The sequence below is a fragment of the Scomber scombrus genome, chromosome 18, assembly GCF_963691925.1.
Source record: "Scomber scombrus chromosome 18, fScoSco1.1, whole genome shotgun sequence".
NCBI lineage: Eukaryota > Metazoa > Chordata > Actinopteri > Scombriformes > Scombridae > Scomber > Scomber scombrus.
Genome location: NC_084987.1, coordinates 22,307,749 through 22,332,470, shown reverse-complemented (window position 1 = coordinate 22,332,470; position 24,722 = coordinate 22,307,749). Strand labels below are relative to the sequence as shown.

The window sequence follows — 24,722 nt, the reverse complement described above, 5'->3', positions numbered from 1 at the left end:
ATATAACCCTGACACCATAACAATGAAATTCCAGCTGAATCTTACCTTTGTATTGCGCAGTTGAAGGTTGAGGGAGTTTCTTGTGTCTCCGCTGTTGGTAACGTCCTCTTTTCTCTTTCTGAAACCCATCAACTGATGACACAAAGAGATTTGATTTGATTTTGAAAGGCTGCAGAGGATTGTGGGGCAGGAGGTACAAGAGGAAGAAAAAAAATATCCAAAAAATCGTTTGAAGTGATCTGTAAAATGACAAAATAATCTAAATGTGTTACTTTTAAAAAGAGTAACTTAAAAAAAAATCCTCCACCCTTTCTATTATGTGTTTGATTGTAGACAACTAATGTTGACATGCGTGTCTGTAAAAACATGACAACACCCCTGAGCGTGAAAAGTTTGGTCAACTGTTCGTTTAAGATGTTGTTCACTGAGATACAGTACTAATAAGACTGTGTCATTGGATGGAGTTGCCACTCTTAATGTGGGTGGACTCATAAATACACTGAGCATCATTTGGAAAGTTTGATTATCTCATCATTCTCATGTGAACATGAGAACCTTTACTATTGTAGTGCCCTTACCGTCTGCTTGTGTGTGTATGTGCTCTCTTGTAGTACTCAGCCATCCCACACAGTTCCATCTGAGAGCGAAGGGAGATTTTCTTTTTGTTTTCTTTTTAAAAAATTATAGGCTACTAACTTAATAACCTTTTCCTCAGGAAGGAAGATCATAAATGAAATATCATTGTACTTTTCAGGTAACACAGTGGTAATCAGTATACGCCCTAATGATTGGTACACTCATGTTAACAAATTATTAACATAGATTTGTTAATTTGTTAATTAATGTTATTCTGTTATACATTTTATATATTGTAAATTGTAATAGCAAATATGAAAACATAATCATATATGTCCCTGAAAAAACATTTGTTTACTACACATTAACTTGCTAATGGGTCATAATATATCTGCAAATAATTAGCAGGGTGTAGTATGGTATGATCTGTGACGAACAGAAAGTGTAAACTTTTACAGCTAAAAGAAAAAGGTGTTAAATGGTTAAACGTGATAAAGACCTACTGAGTCATCTGTGAAACTTGCAAAGTTCCTGCTTCTTCTTCCTAATAAGATGTGAAGCACACCCCCCCGACCACATTTACTACAACACAGCATTAGCAGCATGAGCTGTGGCAAAAACTGCAGCATCTATCTATCCAACAGAAAACAGGCCAAGTCAAAGTTCTATCTTCCTAGTCAACCAACGCTGATTACTAAATTACAGTAAATAAATAACCCATATATAAAACATTGTGTGCCATCTTTTCTGTATGGTGTTTTGCCTTATACAGCAATTTTCAAGTAGTACATAGTTTTAAACTATCCAAAGTTGGAATTTCTCACTGTGCTTTTAAATCTTTACAAATGAACAGGACTTATTAGATTTTGTCAACATTATTTGTAAATGATTTGTTAAATGTTCATTACAAATGCAATTTATATCAGTAATAAATGTTTTGCAGCAGATAACTATTTAAAAATAAGTAGTGTACCATTTTCATTGTTCATTGCCAGTTACAAATTATCTATATATGTGTTATAAAAGTGTTCCTAATATTTTGCCCTCCTTATATATGTTAATGTGGTGGGATAAATATTCAACGTAATACACTCCAGTACACCGCCACAACCACCCACTACGACCTCAATAATAAATAGAAATATCACCTTTCTGTCAACAAAACCTGAAAATATATAGGCTTTGTAAAAGTAGAATTTATTATATTGGATTGCATTAGATTGCTCAGGTGTTTGTAATGAAGTGCTCAGTGAGTGTATCTATAGTATGAATCAGACCCAAATCTACAGTTTAACTAAATGAAACAAACCATTTCAAGCCAAATTTGTGACTAGAGCCGAATAAGATGATATTGAGTCCAACACCAGAAGAATTATTAACATTTCTTCGCAAAATGGAAAAGGGGAAATATAGAAATCTAAATACCAGATGAAGAGATAGAAGAAGTCATGTTGCATTTACTTACAAATCCTTCAGAAAACAAGACGATCACATTCAGTTAATCACTTTTTTGAACTCTTGCCCTCAGGAAGAAGATAAAGATCTATCAAGCAAAGACTACCAAAATGATGAACAGTTTTTCCCCTAAAGCAGTCAGGCTGTTAAACAAAACCCCCCCAGCCCACACTCTTCCCGCGCTGTCCTGTCCCAACCACCCTACCCCACCAACACCCTTAATAACTCCACACAAGAACTCTGAATGTTTGCACTACATATGTTAATTTGCAATTACTACTGGTAAGTGTGTGTGTAAATATATGCTAACTATTTTTATATTTATTTTACTCCTGGTAACAAATCCACAATTTCATTCTATTTTACTGTGAAAATAAGTGTTTTTAATATCTGTTGCATTCTTAGTGACTATTTTATTCTATTCTGTTACCACTTTTATCTTATATTTTGTACTACGTGGATCAGGGAGATGCTTTGCTGTTTCAGTGTTTTATACCATGACAATAAAGACACTTGGACTTAGAAAACAACCATAACAAGCTACTCATACTTCAAGACAGTAAGCAAAAACAATAAAATGAACCAAAGCAGCACAGGGAGAGTACAATAATCACTCAAATTGAAAACAGATGGAAAAAATAAAAAAATAAAAAACGATAAGAAATTAACAAACCTAACAGCTCACCAAATCATACACACATGTTGATCATTTTCTTTACAACATATAAGGGTAAGACCCTGGACAAGCAATGGAAGAACTCAAAATAAAAGGGCAAGACTATTCTTTATACAATACGATTTAACACCCAGAGCAGATAATCCAGGCTGATATATTTTTTTGTAAGGATTTTATCATCTTCCCAATCTCCACTTCATATTCCATAGCAATTGCTCGCTCCATTCATCAAGGACGGCATATCTGATTTAAACGAAATAACACTAAATCAGTCTATATGCAGATGACATACTTCTCTAGTTAACAATGGGTGCTTAGTCAGGGCTCTGATCTGTTGCAGTATATAACGTAGGCTGTATCTTTGGTTGCTCTCCATTGGTTAAAAATCTGTAATGCTACCAGTCTTTAACCATTTTGGGTTTGGGTCTCGTGTTTTGGGGGGTTCATTGGCTTCTTGTTCCCCTGCTGGTGGTATAAAACTGCCTTTCTAGGAACCTGCACCTTGGGGAGGAGGGAGGGAAGAAGAGAGTGCAAATCTAGTCAAAAGTTCAGTTTCCTATTGCTTTGTTTTTGATGTTCATTTACTATGTTATGTATTTTAGTATGTAGGAGGATTGTGATGCATGTGTGATATAAGATACCGGATATATTCCTGAAATGTTCATGAATGTTCATTTCTTTCAATTTCACAGCATTGCTGAAAATCACACAAGACAACTTCTCTAGCTGGAATAAACTGGCACCTTCCCTGACTGGGGTGATCACAGCCATACTAGTAAATACCCTACGTAAGTAATGTCTGGTTACACTACCCTAATGGAAATATTGAAATTACAAAAGGGTATTTCTATTAAAAATATTTGATCTACCCAGTTACAGACATTGTAAAGTAGTAGCACAACACCATCAAATACAGAATTCTCTAAAACCCATTTTTGACTGATGTAGCTACCATTTCTTGATTATTTCTTGCAATAACACCATTACTTCAGGAAACATGAGTGAGGGAAAAATATTTTTTCAAATACATCTCTGTTGAAACTATTGAAACACACAGGCCTGTATAATCTGACCTCAGATTGAAATCAAATCATCGAGGGCCGCATATGAACCGAAACCAAAGCATGTCTCAATGTGGCTATATTTCTGCATGCATCTCATTTGACTCCTGGTGTTAACACCAAACGATGGAGCTGAGTTTTGCCTTGATGTGCATGAAGAGAGGCATGTCAGAGCACTGTGGTTGATGTGGTGGGGGGCTTGTAACCTTCTCCCAGGGGCTGCCAGGGAGAGTAGACGAGAGGAGTTCAGGGAGCTGAGACGGGCTGTTGGGTTCAGTGGGTTTGGGTCTCGTGTTTTGGGGGGTTCATTGGCTTCTTGTTCCCCTGCTGGTGGTATAAAACTGCCTTTCTAGGAACCTGCACCTTGGGGAGGAGGGAGGGAAGAAGAGAGTGCAAATCTAGTCAAAAGTTCAGTTTCCTATTGCTTTGTTTTTGATGTTCATTTACTATGTTATGTATTTTAGTATGTAGGAGGATTGTGATGCATGTGTGATATAAGATACCGGATATATTCCTGAAATGTTCATGAAATAATTCACGCTAATTCTATCATAGAATATTTCCCTTTGGTTTAAAGATTTTAAGAAATCCTCCAAATATATTTTTGTGAGTTTAGATTAGAGAGTTTAGTTATTCTTTGAGGCCATATTGAGCTCAATATTAATGCAAGAGAATATTGCCAGGTAAAGTCGAAAAGCAAAAGCATGATTCACCATCCAAAGAGTCCTCAAAATGCCTTAACAAATATTATATGTCATATATGTATTATCTAGGTGACTGATGTTTGCATGAGAATCTCATAAAGTATCAATTAACGTACTTTTTCAATGTGACTGCGAGGAGTATTGGAGTACACAAAATGACATCATTACATCAAATGAATTGTCTTCAAAAAAACTATGAAAGAGAGAGACACATTCTCAGGGTCAGGCTGCAGTCATAGCTTTTTTTGTATGTATCTGTATAGTTGCTGCGGCTGGAGGCCTACTGTGGTTTCAGTCAGGGGATTTGACAAATGAAGCGCTCTGCCACTTTCTCACGGCCAACAGCTTCTCTATCTTTCTGTCACTTCTTCACCCCCACCCGCCCACTTAACACTCATTTCCTCAAACCTTTTCAACTTTCTCTCACTTTGGTTGGCAGAAGAATGAAGGTTATGGACAGTGCAGGGCTTTCTTTTCCTTTGTAGATGAGGGAATGGAAATTAAAAACACGCTTAGAGAGCGCACTATTCTGTATAGAAATGTCTAGATATGCTAAATGTGTGCTTAATTTAGTTGTAATAAGATTTAAGAAAAGTAAACAATGTATATAATAAAAAAGAGGCAGTGGTGATGGTAAACAGAATAACTTTGCAATATATGATGTATAAACAACAACAAATGTATATTTATTACATTTGCTGTGGATTGTACAGCTCCTACTCTCAATATAACACTATATCACATGGTTATGTACAAAAGTAAACCTCTGAAACTCCCTCAACTAGGCCTGAGCCTCCCACTCAACAGGAAACAAATATTTTGCTGAGGTATTTTTTCTTTTAAGTTAAGGCTTATCACATCCTCCCACTTCTTTCAATCAATTGCTGTCAGATTTAAAACATCACAGATTCAAATTTAAAAAAAATTGTGGAGTTTTCCATCAAAGAAATTACTAAAACAACACATTTCTTAGATATGATGAAGCACTTTCCCCTTGGTGTCTATGACAGTACACTTGATGCATAAATATGTTCCACTACAACTGTCATGTTACCATGTAAAGAGAATGTTGAAAATGACGGTGGTGATGGTGGTGATGGTGGTGATGGTGGTGATATTGATGACGACAAATTCTAAAATTCAGTCGGCAGATGGGCATCCCCACTCCCACACATGTAGCCAACTCTCTGATGAACTTTGTATCACTCTGACAGTGCAGGGTTACAGTGAGGTAAGGGGGTGTGAGAACTCAGAGATGACATGGTACCCAAGGCAGCCACTGCCTACATCTTCTAATTTGCCTGAACCACACTGAACCACAAATATGATTGTGGAGTACATAAATAGATGCTGGTATATATACTTCAATTATATACTGTAATCGTTGGAGGCTTTAACATTCACCTTGATGCCATTATTTAGAATAACAGTACTTTAACATTTTACCGCCAGGATAGTAGCTCTGTGAGGCTCTATTAGGCACAGCAGGCTTTTGATCTAAATGCTGATCACATTGATAATGCTAACATGCTTGCTTAGTATGTATATTTAGTGTGTTTAGCATGTTCACCATCTTAGTTTAGCATGTTAACTAACATTTACCCATCAGCACAAAGTACAGCTGAAGCTGAATGTCATTAGTTTTGTTAGTATTCCACCATAAACTAGAGTTTTGGGAAATGAACATTTTCAAGTTTGTAATGATGGCCCAGGATGCAAGTCATTGCCAAAGTTATTACAATAATCTTGTGGGGAACATGAATGTTTGTACAAAATGTAATGGCAATCTATTCAATATTTGTCGAGACATTTCACCAAAAACCAAACACACCCTCAACGTCATGGTAGCGCCAGTGGAGTCAGCATCCTATGGCAACAGCATGTTTGTACAAAATATCCATCCAGTAGTTGAGATATTTTAGTCTGGATCAAAGTGTCAGACCTGTGGTGGACTGATCGACCAACAGGCTGACATTGCCATCCATAGAGCGATGCTGTTAGCATGGCAAAGAATGTTTCCCCATCACTAATTTCAATGAGACGACATGTTGTTGTTGTTGCAGTCGAGGTCCAGAAAAGGTGGCTACAGAAAAAAATCAAGAAACACTGTGTTGGACAATCAAACACATCATAACACTCAGTCAAAATAGATTCCTTTGTACCATGAACAACTAATTCTGCAGTTTACCTCAACATCTTTTGGGTGGGGTGTTAGGGGCCAAGCAATGAGGCAATTAGGAAATATGAGATGTAGATGAAAACCTAGATTTTTATTTACCCTAAACATGTGAAAATATGATAAACCAAGAATTGTATAATAACTATATAAGACATCAAGAAAATATAAATGTACTCAATATAACTACTAAACAAGGCGTTTACTGAACAAACACGTTTCCTCATGTGTTGTTGTATGTGGTCAGTTTACTATATAGTAGCTAGGCCAAACCAAATACCATGAGGTAATAAAGACAAATAATAGACACGAACTACAACTAAATGCAAAGCTAAACTAGAAAGGCCTCTCCAACAACCACAGTAACTCAAAAACAAAGAAACATGATCAAGAAAATTGCCTGTGTAACCCCTACAGTTTTAAAATGTGTGCACTTCACATAAAACAATGTAAGAAACAAGCAAATAAACAGATTCCACATTAAAGAAATATGTGATGTGAATTGTTTGAGTGTAGTCAACTGCTCATGAAATGCACCAATGTAGATAGGTAGCAAACTAATGAGGTGAGAGAGTTTGAACTGGGCTAGCATTACCATGCGTGGCTGTGGCCATCACACAGGGAAAAAGAATTTGTGGACTGATAGCTCTCCAGAGATATTAAAACTTATCTCATGGTTGAACCACTGTGCAGTGCTTTTGCACCTGACAAAGAAGACTGATACAATTGTTAGCTTAGCTTAGCACAAAGACTGCGAAGAAACAGCTAGCCTGGCTTTATGTGAAGGCAGGCGAAATGTTCCCACCAAGCTGCGCTCTAATTAGTGTAATGTCAGAGGCATCACTCATAGTGATGAACCTACATGGAGTTATCATCTGACTCTGCAGCTCCTCTTGGCTTGACGGAGCTTTATGATGAGTTTCAGCTCATTGTGTAGAGGCCTAGCTGACCAGCTGCAACTTTACTGCTTTTTTTCACGCTCTCTGCTCTCACATCAGACAAACACTGTTCGCGACTAGCTGGTGAACACAGTTGAGCATTTGTCAGCAACAGAGACAGATAGGCTATGTGTTGGTGGAGACCAAAAACAGAGTGAATTTTGGACTGACATTTGCCAGGTGGTCAGAGACATGACTCCAAATAAATGATAATGTTGCTAGACGCTACATGCTGTTTTCACAACTTCTTTACGCTACCCCCAAGTGTCCAAAAAAATCAGTTATTGCAGGTTTAAAAATTGTAACCATTTGTTGTACTGAGGTCTGTAGCAAGCTTGTGATGTTTTTTCAAGGCATGGACGTGTGAATCCTGTCACATAACACAACCCCACCCATAACATCCCTGCTGAAGGGCACGATTGTGAGAACATGAGTATTTCTGTGTGTGTGTGTGTGTGTGTGTGTGTGTGTGTGTGTGTGTGTGTAAAGTACATGAGGTGTGAAGCCACAGGCCTTCTTGCAGCAGAACTCTGAAAGGGTGTTGATAGGATATCTGCCCCTTGCGATGTTTAGCTTGCCACGCCACAGCCCCGTAAAGTCATTTCCAAGAAAGAGACACAAAAACGCACTTAGTTTCTCATAAGAACATGGACGTTAATGCACTCTCAAAAATTAAAAAATTAACTGGACTAAATGTTATTTTCTCATTTGCTCTTTCCAAAGGTCAAACATGTCATGTTTCCCTTTCCTGTTATTTCAGAGCCTATCATGGACTTCTTGTCCTGGAATGTAGTCCTCCCTATCAGCACCATTTGACCTCCACACGTACCTGCATACCTGCTCACAATTACTTCCCAAATACATAACCCTGTCCCCTTCCAGATTGTCAGTTAATAGTCTTGCACAATAGTTTTTGTATTTTCATGGCCACTGTTTCTATGCTCAGCTGCAGCATAGCTTAACTTTCAACATACATATTAGCATGTAAGTAATGTAATAACGCTTTTTTTTTAACGAACAATTTGTCCCTGTCTCTAAGGCAACGTTTACATTACATGTTAAAGTGACACAAATCAATTTTTTTCTGGATTATGAAGAAACCAAATCTGATTTTTTTCATATCAGGTTCATACCACGATATACTATTTACATATGTGGTCCAAGACCTGATTCTTATCTGACTGCTGTGAGAATGGCCAGACCAGAATACATGTGGTTTTTATAACATCTCACTTCTCTGCACATATTGCCTGCCGTCATCACCCAGTGTCAGCAACCCACAACCCTGTTAAAACATGGAGGAGAGAAACAACAATGGCAGGTATCAATGGAGAGACGAAGAAGCTTCAAATTTGTTGGACATCAATGGAGGAGCTTCTCTACAACAAATATAAGGTACTTGGACCAACAGTACACAGGGATTGTGTAAACCAGTCTTTAGTTAGTACACAAGATTTGCAATGCATGAGGCCTGAAAGATGGATGTAATTAGCACTATATCACCAAATCAGTTATCAAATTAGGAATAATGTCAAGATTAGATCATTTTATTCATTCAGTGATGCACAAATTGTCATTCATGCTGTTCTCTCCAGCCATCTAGATTACTGTGACTCATTATTTGCTGGACTGCCCGGGAAATCCATCAACCCCCTCCAACTTGTACAAAATACCGTAGCTAAGATGCTAATGAGAACTCAAAAATATGAGCATGTTTTCCCGATTCTCATCTCACTACCCTGGTTACCAGTTGTGTTCAGAATTGATTTTAAAATGTTGTTGCTTGTTTTTAAATCACTGAGCAGTCTTGGCCCATCTTACTTTATTGACCTTCTCACCCCTTACACCCCTACACGCACTGTGGACCAGCTGTTGCTCTCGGTCCCCAGGGCACAGCTTGAGATAGAGGGTAGTATGGCATTTGCCATCAGGGCTCCACAACTATGGTATAACCTTCCGTTGAGAATCAGACAAGCTATCTCAGTGTCCTCTTTTAAAACTGGCTTTTTATTGGTCTAATCTCTACACCTGGAAGCCATGTGAAGATTCAGATTCAGAGACACACAAGTCAACTGCCTCTGTTGTGAGGCTGTTTCAACTGCCTCAAAACAGAACTGAATACAGTTACCCTGTCACTGAGACACTGCAATGTTTCGTACGTTGTTTATCAGGTGCTGAATATCGCTCTGTAGGTGTCCATCGATTACACCTTCACACTTTAATTGGAGATTTTTCTCTGTGGCGTCAGTAGAAATGAGAATCTCACTCACACGTACCGTTGTTCACTCCCCAACCCACTCAGTCGCAACACATACAGACATGCTCATTTTCACACTTATACATACAGTATAGTACACACAGTGAACCAGCTGTGCAGAGTAGATCACATTGTGGTTCAGTGTCAGTTTGCATCTTTGCTCCAGATTCTTCTTGGCACAAATACAAAGAAACAACAGGTTGAGTTACATATGACCGTTCCCTGTGCACACACAGACACAGACACACACTCACACAGGAACTTTCCTCAGCCATCAGAGTCAGTACAGTACTAGTAGGAAACAAACCTAGAAGCAAACATCAATCTATAACAAATACTCTATAACAATCTATAACAGTGTAGGCCTGCAATGAGAGCTGCTTTGTAAGTCACAGTACAGTAACTTCAGCAGCCCCTGCTGGATATTGTTGGATACAGTGTTGTTATTTTTTCAACAGGGTCTGTGAATGTTGGTTTAAGATTAAAATTGATTTTTGAGTGAGTTTTGTTTTTGCCTTTATTTATATAGTAACTGGCAAAGAGGCCGACAGGAAACAGAGACAGAGAGAGAGTGGAATGACCTGCAGCATAGGTCCCTGGCCGGATTCGAACCAGAGACGCTGCGATTAACCTATTATCATCTTGTAAAATATCATGCCATGTTACAGATTAAACTACCCCACAAAGAAGGTCAAATCAGCTCCATTTAAAGCAGCTGCAACATTGAAATTCTGAAAAAGGATCATTCTTGATGAGTATAAGTATAAGTATAAGTATAAGTATAAGTATTGTCTACTTTTGATATCTAATTACATTTTTCTGACAATACCTTATTATTGTGATTCCCTCTGATACTGTGCTCAGAGTAAATCAGTTCTGAAGGAGTTAAAGGGTACAGGCATGCCCCCTGTGGGTCATGAACGGGCTTCTAGTGCTGAATTAGATTTTTCAACCACACATCCTCTGCTGCCATGGCAACCGTTGAAAAGCTGTGTGTTGGCCAGCCGAGGAGGAGTTTGTTGTAAGTTTCAAGAGTTTTCACGGCAGAACCGGACAGCACCGGAATGAAGTTTCTTTAAGGCGGCTGTGAGCTGATCAGAAAAGAAAGAGAGAAAGGCAAGAAAACAACTTATTTACTCAGGTAGGTGAAAGTAAATTGTGGGCTGTAAAAAGTACATTAATTGTTAAGTTCTGAGCATATCCTTTTCCCAAGAAATAGACTAAATACATGCTAGTGGATATTTTGCCAGGTGGTGTTTGTACTATTTTGAATTGGTTTACTCGTAACATCAATGTAACCATTGATGAAAACATCTTTAAAGGCCAAAAATGACTTTGACATTAAAACTTAACCAAATTTTATCTTGTAATGTTAAGATTTTAAATTACATTCTTTGATGTATTTCCATTAAAACACTAAACTTTTCCTGTCCAACTAAAACTGACAGAGTACCTCTTATTCTGTGACCTGATCAGGATATTATTGAATGTCTTTTTAAAACGAGTGACTCCAAAGGTCACATATTTTGATGTATGTTACTAAAGGGAAGACCTCATAATATTTAAATAGGGTCACAAATTGTAATTGTGATACTACATCTACCAAAATTAGACTTTTTGTTATACTGTCACAACATGAGTTTAGGTGCCTAGCCTAAACCTTTCTTCACTATCTCACAATTACTTTTACAGCCATCCTTGTAGGACCCAGAGGTCGCCATGTTTTCCTTGTCGGAGCTGGCGCCTCTGAACCAGCATCAGAGCAGGTCTAAAGTGTTGAAGCCATGGTGGGAGGTCTTCATGGACTACTTGGTGGTCCTGATGCTGATGGCATCTGTTCTGGCCTGTACTGAGCAGCTATCCAGGGACCGAGTGGTGTGCATTCCCTCAGATCCTCTTGTCACTGCAAATACTAGTTATCACAGGTCTTCAACTAGCAGCGATGTGGCACTGACTCCAACTTCAAAGCCACCAACGCAAATTCCACGCAACAGCAGCCCAAATCTTCATTCTACAGCTCGGGGTCGACGCACTCACCTGGTTTACCAGCAGTATGTTTACATTAGCCAGGTACTGTAATAGCTTAACTTTCCTGAAAATAATACAACAAAACAGGTGAAACCAATAAAGAATATTGTCTGTCAAGTCTCTTAAATCACCTCGTGTTAACCCACCCGATGCTGTAGTGTACCTCATCTCTATGGGGCTTTATAACGACTTTCAGTTTATTGTTTTGGTTTTACAGCTTGCAACTTTTCTGTTTTGTTTCTAGTAACTAGTGATGAACATAATGGAGCATTTAACATCTAAAAAGCCAGATATTTTTCTCAGGAGTTGGTGAAGACCAAACACTGTGTTAAAAGTAGAGTGAATATTGGGCTTACATTTGTCAGGTAGCAGGAACATGACATTAAGATTAGCCTACAACTTACTCCAAAGCCCCCAAGTGGACAAAAAATATGTGATTGAAGGTTTAAGTGTCTGTCCGTCTGTCTCTGTCTAGGTGTGCTACCATGAGGCTTTGCCTTTGTGCTCCCGCTTCTTTCCCTACATAGCCTTGCTGCAGTCTCTAGTGCTGTTAGCCAGTGGCTCCTTCTGGCTCCACTTCCCCCACACCTCTGCCCGCATAGAGCACTTCCTAGCCATCTTGGCAAAGTGCAGCGAGTCACCCTGGACATCTCAGGCCTTGTCCCATGCTGCCCAGCAAGAGAACATCCAAGAGAAGGAAGTGATTGAGGAAAGGCAACTACCTCAACCTCCTCAATCTTCAAATCCATCTTCATCACCAGTGACCCGCACAAGACGTTCAAGCGTAGACTCAGGCACGGACAGCCCGCTTTTGAAGAGGTCAGATAGTGCATTCACTGCCGCCCCTCCCTCCCCGTGCCCTTCCACGAACTCCTGTAACTCCACCGTGTCATCTATATCCCTCGGCTCCAGAGTACACTGCCCTTCTCCTTCCAAGCCATCGCTCATGGTTGACAGTCCCAGGCAGGGAATCCGTCTGGATAAAAGTGATGGGGAACAGGCCAGGGCACTGTTCGAAAGGGTCAGGAAATTTCGATCCCACTGCGAAAGCTCAGATGTCATCTATAAGGTTAGAGATCCTCTTGCCTCAAAGATGTACTGTATATATCAATGTTATCTGCCTTTCCTTTTCAAGTTTTCTTGTTCAAATATGAAAATGTGTTATGATGTGATGTTATAGAGATGTATATTTATAGCAGTCAGCTTTTCAGCCATTCACTATTCAAAATGTTACAAACCAGTACAGCAGTGTGGTTTAATCTTACATCACAATGTAATGTTTGATGAAGCTTGATCAACTGTTGTTAATATATTCGTCATACCTTCTGTCATGCATTTCATCTTCATGCAGGTCTACTTGGCTCAGACGATATTCAAACTGCTGATGCTAACGCTGATCGTGAGTTACACCATCCCTCTTCTCAGCTCCTTCTCCTTCACCCACACCTGTTACCCTGAGGAGCAGGCCCTGGTGGGCTACACTACCTTTGAGTGCATCCATGTGCTCTCCTCCCTTCTACACAAACTGCTGGTGACCTACTTGGCCTTACTGGGGCTGTATGGCCTGCTGAACTTTTACACCCTCAGTTGGATTTTACACAGGTCAGGACTCATTTTTAGTGGAGTTAGTGGAGAGCTAAACGGAGAGTGAATACTGGCCTTACATTTGTATGATGGCAAGAAACACAATTTCAAATAAATGTCAATAAGATAAGATAAAATAAAATAATCGTTTATTAGTCCCACAATGGGGAAATTTACAGCATCACAGAAGGAAAGTGGAAGCAAAAATAAAAGGACATCAATAAAAAATTAAGAACAAGCAATATGAAGAAGAGGAGACAATATTGCTCTGTGTTAGCTGAATGAGAAAATTAATTGTTGTATAGTAACTGTTTGCCAACATGTTCACCACATGAATTTTGAAGATGTCAGTGTGGTCCAAAAAATCAATGAATGTAGCTTTACCTATATTTTTGTATGTTTTAGCCAATTTACTTCAAACCTCATGTATACCTTACATTACAGTTACAATTCGTTGTCCTTCCTTTGGTTTCCAGTCCATACTACATACTTCTCCATATCCATAAATCATTATGTTCTATGGATTATTTCTCTCAATTAAGTTTCAACTCCCTGACATTGAGTTTCATACTTGAAACTCGTGACATTAGCAGGACAAGCAAAATGTACAGTAAGAGAAGGGGAATGCCCACGTGCAAGTGTTACAAGGTTCAACAGGCTTATGGGTGTGTAATTTGTCACATTGTTTTAACCAAGATAAACTAGTCTAAATATAAAAAGGTTGATTAATAATTAGTTAAGAACTTGACTACACAGACTGTTATTGTTTTAAGGGCCTTTAAACAAAATAATACCATGAGGTTGAGCATGCCAGAGGTCTTGTAATAGGATTAGAGTGTAATGCTGTGTTTTGGGCTGCAGTATATTCTGTGTCATATATTTCACATTCTGTTCTTTTTTTTCCTGCACCCTCTTTAGCTCTCTACGGCAGTATTCCTTCCATTCCCTGAAGGAGTTGTGCTCCCTGAGAGATGTCCCTGACCTGAGAAAAGACCTGGCTTTTCTTTTACATATGTTAGACCAGTATGACCCTTTGCTGGCCCAGCGTCTGTCTGTTTTTTTGTCCCCTGTCAGTGAGAGCAGGCTAATGGAGGAAAGTTTGGAGAGGCGCTGGGGGGAAGAGAGGCTGCGTGCTATGACTAGTGTGGATGCAAAAGGCTGCTCTAGACTGCAGCTGGTGGCCTTGCCGCACCTTCCTCCAGCCCTCTTCACCCTCAGCCAGCTTCAGGTCCTCAAACTTGAGCTCATCACAGATGCCAGCTTTACGGGGCAGGTATCCAACATGACCTCACTCAGGTGAGTTGCACAGTGGTGAAGCCAGGCTTTTACACATTTTAAACAATGACCATTCATTTATTAATTAAGTCTTTTAATTGGTTATTTCTACAACAGGGAGCTCCATCTGTACCACTGTAGAGCAGCTGTGGATCCCAGTGCACTTGGAGTCCTCCAAGAACGTCTGGAAGTCCTCCACCTCACCTTTACGCAGGCGTCAGAGATCCCTAGCTGGGTCCTGTCCCTCCGCAACCTGCATGAGCTCCATCTCTCTGGTCGTCTGAGCAGTGAAGGCGGGGTGGGCCGCAGCTGGACACTGGGGAGCCTCCGCCAATTACGTCACCTCCGTGTGCTGGTGATTCGAGGCATGTTACAGCGGATCCCAGGGGAGCTGTGTGAGGTGGCCGGCAGCTTGGTGAGGCTGGAGATCTACAATGAAGGCACCAGGCTGCTTGTAATGACTGGCCTGAAGCGGATGTTTGACCTGACAGAGCTGCAGCTGCAGGACTGCCAGCTAGAGCGATTGCCCTCTGCCCTCCTGGCTCTGACCAACCTGCGGACACTCGACCTGCAGCATAATAACTTGAGAACTCTGGAGGAACTTCTCAGTTTGGCTCATCTGCGACGTCTCTCTTGCCTCAGACTTGCTTATAATCGTGTTCTGGCACTGCCAGCCAGTGTGGGTGTGCTTCGAGGCCTAGAGCTGCTAGACCTGTCTAACAACCAGATCCAGAACCTAACCCCAGCGCTCTTCACCCTTCGCCGCCTTCGTAGGCTCCTGCTGGCTGGCAACCTGCTAGAGGAGCTGCCTGCAGAGGTAAGGGCACTGCAGCTGCTTACAGAGCTGGACCTCAGTGGGAACAGACTAGAGAGGCTGCCTCCTGAACTCTTCAGTAGCTGTTCAGAGCTGCGCATCCTAAATGTGGCTCGCAACTCTCTAAGTTCATTACCAAGGGGAATTGCCGCTTTAAGTCAGCTGTGCAAGTTGGACTTGCGCAGTAACAGTCTAGAGGAACTGCCTGCTGAATTGGGCTGCTGCTCAGGGCTGCAAGGAGATGGTCTTCTGGTGGAAGACTGGCTGTTACTGTCTTTGCCTCCCCATGTGAGGGACTTTCTGAGCCATTCTTGCCCCCCTTCCCACTCAGAGGGGCATTCTCGGCCAGACTCAGACAGTTTCCCGTACTTCTCCCCCACACAATGGAGCTTCTCCTCTGCTCTGGAATCACAGATATAAGACTAATGACTATCTAGCTTCTAACGGTATCCTAACACTAATAGTATTCTTTTAGTAAGGCCTCTTTGCATACTGATATATTTTTCTATTTTTTTAATGGGAATTATGCTATTGGCCATTCTTTAAGAATGTACTTTTTATTTTGTGTCCGTTTATTGTGACTCTTAATGTCATTATTGCATTTATATTTTAGAGCACATACTGAAACATACTGTACATATTTTTTCTAACAACATATAAATGAATGTCAACCAATGACTTGTCTATAAGTATGAATGTACAAAACCATGTGCTGCGTAAACTTTGCAATGACATTGAGTATAAATGATTTGTAATACACAGTTAAACAAGAGGTATGGGTATACAATTCTGTTTACTGCAATGTTTGTATTGCAAATATACATAGAGGTGATATTTCATGCAGGGCTGAAGAAGAAAATGAATCAATTTATTAAATCTAGGAAGAAAAAATGCATAAAATAAAAACATCACTAATAAAATAATTAATTAAAGCAAGAGAAGTAAGTAGCTTTTTGTCATTCTTGTTGTCACAGTTGCATCACCAAGTTATCTCTAAACACATAACCAGTTAGGTACATACACAAGATACAGTGGTTTCTACATGTCCAAGCCCTTTTCACAGATCACATCCCTTAGCCTGGAAACCAGTCTTTGCCCATGTAGTCACAGGATGGGTCCCAGATTTAATAAGTAAAGTTATGGAATGTAGAATAATATATACATTTATTTATTTTAAAAAAGAAGAAGAAGAAGAAGAAGAAGAAGAAGAAGAAGAAGAAGAAGAAGAAGAAGAAGAAGAAGAAGAAGAAAGAAAGAAATGCCTGTCCATCTCAGCTTTCAATTCAAAGGGACAGTGTGTCCAAGTATTTTATTTTTTTCTTGGCAAAAAAAACCACTCATCTGGTCATTATTTCATATGCGCCTTTATTTATTTATACATCCGTGTATCTTTATCTTGGGCTTCATGGGCTTCCATACAAAGAATCTTGGGCCGATATATCCCGCTTCAACTGCGGTGGACTGCGGCATCGCTCTTGTCCAATCACTGGATTTCTTCTACCGGTAGTTCTCCAAAACCACCAATGACGTGAGTGCATTTCAACGGAGGCGGGACTTCCAGCTCCTCGTAAACCAACTGAGGCCTCTCCATGCGGTGTTGATCTGTTGGACTCGTAGCTAACACCGAAACGGTAAGAATGCAATATCAATTTTAGTTTTAGGATTGAGAGAGCTTTTCAAACTTTAATTTACGCCTAGGAAGCCGTAATTGATATTTATTGTGCCAGAGGTATAAAGTAGTTTCCATTGAATGAGCTAGCATCCTTCATTGTTTGCTTAAGAGGGGGCTATTGAGTTAGCTGGCATTTTGTAGCGTAGCATAAACGTCGATAGCAATAAACAAACTCAACATATCCCTCATAATACTCATTAAATGAGTATCCTTGTAATTTCCCCCATGCTTAAACTGTTCTTTTTAACTGTGAATTTGTAATCTGCTTGTAGCATTTGTATAATTTGGCTGCTTAGTTAGCGGAATAGCATGTTAGCTTGCCACGTTAGCAATGGTTATGCAACACAATGGCTTTCCAGTGTAGTAAACGGCTCTGAAGCTAACCTGATTAGTATATCCGACAGTACCGGCTAAGCTCATAGCACAAGTACCAGATGTTTTATTGTGTGTTATGTTTTGTTTACAGTGGTCTGACTTCTAGTTTGAATTAAATTAAAATGTCCGCCATCTCCTTAGGCTAAATTCGCTGGTCTTTTTTTTGGCCTCACAGTTTATAATGGGGGTTGTGTGATTGTACGGTGTTTGCATTACGTTAGCACTAGTAACACTACATCCATGAAGGCGAATTCATATTGAGATAATAACACGTACACTTTCCCGCTTTTGCACTAATATGATATTTAAATATATTGAAGACGTGTGGTGAGACCTGGCACAAAGAGTGGCAACAAAAGGTGGGCTTGGTTCAAGGCCTCCAATACATATATACATATAGACTAAACAGATAGATATCATTAGGAAATGAAAACGATACAACCAACACATGTAATATACATTGATGCCTGAATAAACCTAGACCCGACCGATACTGCATTTTAGGAAGCCGATAGTGATGTTGGGGATTAAAAAATGAGTTATCAAACACTTGTGACAAAGATATGTAATGTAGGCCGTGATATTTTACAGTTTAAGAATAACTTGTATAAAATGGTGTCAGTGCACTGAAACAGTAAACTTCATTGGGAATTTAATAAGTATAATTAGCAATGTTTTTTTTAAACACATAGAACAAAAATAAATTAAACTTGAATTAAGAAAAACGACCAAGTATATATAAAATGTTGATTATATAACTTTAAAAATGTTTTTGTACATATCGGACAGCATATTCACAGATACCAATTTATCTATGATGTGACTGGTCAAGATCGGCCAATAATATCAGCTGTGCGATATATCAGTCAGGCTATAGTATATACATATGATGGCAGCAACATATACTCAAAATGTGAATCTGGCATACAACAGATGTGATGGACAAGTTAATAAATAATGAAACAAAAGTCCAAATGAGCAGTTTGAACTCAGTAAGGAGGGAATTCCTGCCATAGAAACAAATGAATAACCCAACTTTTGTGTCTCCTCTCTTCTAGACAGACACAATGGCAGAGAATGATGTTGACAACGAGCTGCTCGACTACGAGGAAGATGAGGAGCCTCAGGTAGCTCCTGAGAGCGCGGCCCCCGCCGGCAAGAAGGAGGTGAAGGGTTCCTACGTTTCCATCCACAGCTCCGGCTTCAGAGACTTTCTGCTCAAACCCGAGCTGCTCCGTGCCATCATCGACTGTGGTTTCGAGCATCCGTCTGAAGGTGAGAGCCATTTGGTTTTACTCACTGGGTGACCGTATGTGTGTGGAGTATTGATAGAGCAATTTCTGGATAACTTTATTGATTGTATTGTGGATAAATACTGTGTCCCTCTTTTACACAACTTACCAGCCAACTTGGACACTTTGTATCACTTGCATCAGTTTGAAGGTCTTAATATGATTAGTCTTTAACTGGATACCACACTTTCTACTTGTTCCATCTTTTTTTCTTTTTTTTAAACATGCATTGATTGAGTAAAGAAAACAGCTATAAATATATATTCTTTGGAAAATGCAAGCACTGCAGTGAGACACATTAATAGTGTTGCTGTTGTTGGTTATGTGTGTCATTATTTAACTGCTAGCCTCATTGCCACATACTCTGCCCAATAGCTCTAAATAATTGCCCTACTGCCAATAACATGAATGCAATTGCTTGAATTTTTGTGTTGTTTTTGTGCTTATTTGTTATGCAGTCCAGCACGAGTGCATCCCACAAGCTATCCTGGGCATGGACATCCTTTGCCAAGCCAAGTCTGGTATGGGCAAGACAGCTGTGTTTGTGCTGGCCACACTGCAACAGATTGAACCTGTTGATGGACAGGTTAGTACATAAACGCAACACACAAAGGTCTAGACACTGAACTGAGTAAGCACTGTAAGAAAATAAACAACACATTTGAGCTGTCTGGTTTTTGTCTTACATTCGAGGACAGGTTCCTTCCAGCCTAAGTTGTGTATAAAATAAAGAGTTAGGCTAAGTTAAGGGAAGTAAACCTTTTTTTGTTCTAGTTGCTAATGCTAGTGTTTGAAAGCATTGAAAAAAGTTTAAAAACTGTTTAGTAAAAGCATCTCATGAAATGTGAGTGGGCATCACAAATAATAATAATCATCATGTCATAATTGCAGAAAATTCAAATAATTAAAACAAATTATAAACTACTCAACACTATTTACGTAGAGGTACACACACTTTTTGAGGTTTAAATGAGTGCAGGCTACAGTTTAATAGCCTCTGTAATTATAATGATCATCAGTGGATAGATGTTTACATTTCAGTGAATTGTTTAAAACCTGCAACTTTCGTGCATTTAGGAGACCGTTTGATCAAAATGAGTTCTAGCTCCTTCAAACTATGTAAACATGCATTCAGTTGTTCTAAATTTAAAGTGTCTGACTCTACACTGCCTCCGTCTGTTCTGCAGGTGTCTGTACTAGTCATGTGCCACACGCGAGAGCTGGCCTTCCAGATCAGCAAAGAGTACGAGCGTTTCTCCAAGTACATGCCCACAGTAAAAGCGGCCGTGTTCTTCGGCGGCCTGGCCATCAAGAAGGATGAGGAGGTCCTGAAGAAGAACTGCCCTCACATCGTCGTCGGGACGCCAGGCCGCATCCTGGCCCTCATCCGGAACAAGACCCTCACTCTGAAGAACGTCAAGCATTTTGTTCTGGATGAGTGTGACAAGATGTTGGAGCAGCTAGGTGTGTTGTTTTGTCTACTCTGATGTATTTGATGAAGGTTCCCATCCTCCAAACAACATATAAAATGAATCTATCAATATTAATTTCTATTTGCACCTCTGCAAGGAAATAGGACTGATTAATTGACTCATGTTTGTAGTTCTATAGAAAAGAGGGAATTTGGTGTTTTCAGTTCTCTAAAGAGAATTAACTCTGAAGAAAATTGAAAGGTCTTTTGTGCTGACCTCTTCTGTCTCTGACCTCTTCTTCTCGTATGTTCAGACATGAGACGTGACGTACAAGACATCTTCAGGATCACACCACACGAGAAGCAGGTCATGATGTTCAGCGCAACGTTGAGTAAAGAGATCCGACCAGTCTGCCGCAAATTCATGCAGGACGTAAGTGACCAATAAAATGTTGTTTCATTACTTGTAGAAGTTCTTAGAAACCGCCCCACTAACCCTCTGTCCTCCTCTATGCAGCCCATGGAAGTATTTGTGGACGACGAGACCAAACTTACACTGCACGGCCTGCAACAGTACTACTGCAAGCTGAAGGACAGCGAGAAGAACCGCAAGCTGTTTGACCTGCTTGACGTGTTGGAGTTCAACCAGGTAAACTGAAGGAGCCCTTTCATGAAGCGTTAAAGATGTCATTTGAAATTTGCAATCCCTTCAGAAGAGCTTTAGGTTGGTGGCCCACGTAGCCTCTGCAGCTGTATTTTAATGCCTTTGCTTTGCCTCTAGGTGGTGATCTTTGTCAAGTCAGTCCAGCGCTGCATCGCTCTGTCCCAGCTCCTGGTGGAACAAAATTTCCCTGCCATCGCCATCCACAGGGGAATGGCTCAGGAGGAGAGGTAAGCCTCACGCAGACACACACACACCCTTCTCTCGCATACCTACTCTCATAAAATATGCTGTATGGAGCTCCGAAGTATGTTTATGGAGCTGGAGGCCTCCTCTGTTAACTCAACACATCATTGCCTTCAAAGGGGGATGCAGTTCAGTAATGCCTACAGCAGCTGTGTTGATAATCCGCTCCCTCCTGCCCCTTCTTACTCTTTTCCCCCCACCCTCTCCCCCAGACTGTCTCGCTATCAGCAATTCAAGGACTTCCAAAGGCGGATCTTGGTGGCCACCAACCTCTTTGGCCGAGGGATGGACATCGAGCGAGTCAACATCGTCTTCAACTACGACATGCCAGAAGATTCTGACACCTATTTGCACAGGGTGAGAACTTCAGAGGAGGCAGTATAGATGACCGACTGCTCTCGTTTTTCCTCTTTCATGATACGGTCGTTCTTGGAAATATGCCTTTTGCGCAGAAGACATTTTGACATGTCACATTAGAAAAACACGGCACAGGCGTTAATGATGGCTGCATTCCATTTAGCTGCTTCTTGTGTGTGCTGGCTCACGGTCAAACCGTCCTGACTTACCGGGACACTTGGAATACAGCAGAGTCCATCATTAATGTTATCACCTGTTCTTTTCCTACAGTTACAAAGTTAAGATATGGGAAAGGCTTATTGGTTTTAAGAAGGTTGATGGAGTACTGTATCAATTGTTGGTACATGTGTTTAGAGATATCACTCACTCATCTCTTTTCCACACTTGTTAGGTTGCCCGTGCTGGTAGGTTTGGGACCAAAGGCCTGGCTATAACCTTCGTGTCTGACGAGACCGACGCCAAGATCCTGAACGACGTGCAGGACCGCTTTGAGGTCAACGTGGCCGAGCTGCCAGATGAGATTGACATCTCCTCTTACAGTAAGTCTTTCCATTTCCACACGCCCGCTGACATCCAACGATGCTTGACGATCTTATTAAAGTGAGCCTGATGGGGCTGACCCGTCGGAATGATTGTAATTTGTGGATTAAACGGATTTAAAAGGCACTTTATTATCCAAACAACATACTATCACCTTAATTGTTGTTGTGTGTTTTGCTGGGCCGTTTTTAAGCCAGTGAGATCTCACCAGCGTTGGATTACCCCACAAGATAATCAGCTGGTGTAATAAACCCATAAAGTCAGTTTGGCAACTTGAGACAACAGTTGGTGCCGCTATGTAACTGCGTGGCTATCGTCAAATGGAAACTGCCCTTACATGTTTAACCTGCTGGTGATAAGTTGGTATGCTCAGCTGTTGCTCATCGTGATCTTCTACATGGACTCATGTCCCTTTCTCCTTCTCTGTCCCCCTTTAGTCGAGCAGTCCAGATGAGTCCTCCAGCCAAGCAGAAGTCTCCTTTCCATGGATCTTGTGTCTTGTAGTTGGAAATAGACGTACTTCACTGTTAATTTGAAAGCTCTGCTCGTTCCCTTTTGTTCACCAAACATTTATTTTTATTGTCTTTTTTGGGGGACAGGGGGTTATGATTGATTTTTAATTTGTCTTTTACTGTGTTTTGTTTTGTTTTGTTTTTTTGCTCAATGAAATTAAAACTTTTTATAAAACGCCATTTCACTATTGTGATCTCTTGTGAGGCTAATTGTCTTGACCCCATATTCATTGATTTCAGTCTCCAGCAGAGCTTCAGGGAAACATTCAGAGAAGTAGTTCTGAGGAACACGTAAAAGCGATTTTAGCCTTTTTTTTAAATGTTCGAACTAGTTTTTTGTATAGGACGTTTTTGTGTTTCTTGTCCCCCACCCCCCTCCACTGCAGAAGAGTTGATCTTTAAAAAGTAATCAAGTAGTCATGTAGTGACATTTACATAAAGAAACAATTTTAGATCACATGGCAGCTCTTTGTTTGAATTTCCAATTGAATGCCTCCAATAAAAATCATCACCAAGTGGAGTCCTAGTAGTGAATTTGCAAGTTTTGATACAAGTATGTCATCAGCACACTGTATAAAATAATTGCTTAATATGTATCTGTTGGTATCTTGTTTTTTGGAAGTAAAACAACTACACAAAAACAAAATATTAATTGTATGTTTGTCCGTTACATAAGCAAAAACCTTGTATGGATCTAGTAACAGTCACTTATATTACACTTCAAGTGACCAGCCATTGGATGAAATGTTATATGTATAGTGAGATGTGTGTTTGATCCCATGACTTTATATCTAACACACGGGTGTCAAACTCATTTTAGTTCAGGGGCCACGTACAGCTCAAATTGATATTGAGTAGGCTGGATCAGTAAGTCCATTGCATAGTAGCCTATAAATATCTAATATATATCATAACTGTACTCTAATAAACCATCTGGGGTTACACTAATAAAAATGTATCTAAGCCCAATTGTACAGATCTTAATCGCAATGCAAGTCGGTTATTTCAAGCTTGATGTCCATGGTACAATCAGAAGCCTTGACTGAATGTTGAGTAAAAAAAAGTGAGAATAGAAGTTTTATTGAGAAACTGGAACTACTTTAATGCAATCTTTGCCAAGTTCTTCAGTTGGACAAATTAGAGTCCATGGTGGGCCGGTTCCGGTTAGTGGGCTGTATGTTTGACACCCCTGATTTAACACCATAATTGGCATATTTTAATTTGTCCAATACTTGAATTACTATACTAATTTATACCCAAATACCTGCATAACTGTGACCTCAACCTCAGCTGTATCTTGTTGAGTGCTTATCAGCAAATATTAGCATGTTAACACACTGAGCTAACATGTTGACAATGGGGAAACCTTACACCTGATAATCAGCATGTTAGCATGCTGACTAAATTTAGCTCAAAGCATTGCTGCGCCCAAGCACAGTTTCAGAGTTGCTAACATGGTTGTGGACCCAACTGTTGAGTGTAACAATTGAAACTAAACATTGAGTCATTTCTCAACATGATGGGAAAATAATCACTTTGGTAAAGCGCTCAACACCAAGCGTAGGAGTGAAAATGTCTTTATTCAAAACAAAAAAAGTCAAATGACAAACTCATCCAAAATCAAATGTGTCGGCCAACCAGTTTTTAAGAGAAGTAGTTGAGAAAAACATGTTAAATTGGTTTTAATGTCTTTGCGAATTACTCTTTTTTTTCATTTTTTTTTCTTCAATATACTGTTTAAAAAGCATGACTTCATTATTACAGATGATGTTAATGTACACTTTTAAACATACAATCATCATGCTTTCGAATTGGCACTCACTGCTCATAAAAGGATCTGAACCCTGCCTCGTTCAGTGCTAAACTATACATGGACTACTTCAGTATAACTCAGTAAAAGGATTGGCCCTTATACAGCAGATACAACTACAAAAGAAGTTAACGATGCATCTGTACATAGCTGCTCTATAGTGTCCTTTTAACAAAAAACTAGACATACAGTACCAAAACCACAGCATCTACATAGCCAAAGAGCAATGGCAACATGGCAGACATTTTATCAAACACAATTTTCACCTGTATAGTTTCTAACATGGTTGTAAGGTTTTCGAG

General features: G+C 39.9%; 2 protein-coding genes across 2 annotated transcripts; both read left to right on the top strand.

Annotated features, from left to right (window-relative positions):
* The first annotated feature begins 11,562 nt into the window (after window positions 1-11,562).
* si:ch211-106h11.1 (volume-regulated anion channel subunit LRRC8D) lies at window positions 11,563-15,964 on the top strand. Its single transcript, XM_062439550.1, has 5 exons — window positions 11,563-11,913; window positions 12,347-12,940; window positions 13,223-13,473; window positions 14,374-14,751; window positions 14,848-15,964. Exons 1-5 carry the CDS (start codon window positions 11,563-11,565, stop codon window positions 15,962-15,964), a joined length of 2,691 nt encoding a protein of 896 aa, XP_062295534.1.
* Window positions 15,965-17,081: 1,117 nt separating this feature from the next.
* ddx39ab (DEAD (Asp-Glu-Ala-Asp) box polypeptide 39Ab) lies at window positions 17,082-23,130 on the top strand. The gene is made up of 10 exons (XM_062439123.1): window positions 17,082-17,175; window positions 18,650-18,866; window positions 19,342-19,469; window positions 20,071-20,347; window positions 20,609-20,727; window positions 20,812-20,943; window positions 21,076-21,185; window positions 21,414-21,558; window positions 21,950-22,097; window positions 22,536-23,130. Exons 2-10 carry the CDS (start codon window positions 18,659-18,661, stop codon window positions 22,550-22,552), a joined length of 1,284 nt encoding a protein of 427 aa, XP_062295107.1. The 5' UTR covers window positions 17,082-17,175; window positions 18,650-18,658; the 3' UTR covers window positions 22,553-23,130.
* The last annotated feature ends 1,592 nt before the right edge of the window (window positions 23,131-24,722 follow it).

Bases quoted from the DNA above. Each gene is read 5' to 3' on its own strand.
- si:ch211-106h11.1 (XM_062439550.1), top strand. From the start codon at position 11,563: ATGTTTTCCTTGTCGGAGCTGGCGCCTCTGAACCAGCATCAGAGCAGG. The intron at 12,941-13,222 runs GTTAGAGATCCT...ATCTTCATGCAG, and splicing joins GCTCAGATGTCATCTATAAG to GTCTACTTGGCTCAGACGAT. The intron at 13,474-14,373 runs GTCAGGACTCAT...CACCCTCTTTAG, and splicing joins CTCAGTTGGATTTTACACAG to CTCTCTACGGCAGTATTCCT.
- ddx39ab (XM_062439123.1), top strand. From the start codon at position 18,659: ATGGCAGAGAATGATGTTGACAACGAGCTGCTCGACTACGAGGAAGAT. The intron at 20,348-20,608 runs GTGTGTTGTTTT...TCGTATGTTCAG, and splicing joins CAAGATGTTGGAGCAGCTAG to ACATGAGACGTGACGTACAA. The intron at 20,944-21,075 runs GTAAACTGAAGG...CTTTGCCTCTAG, and splicing joins ACGTGTTGGAGTTCAACCAG to GTGGTGATCTTTGTCAAGTC.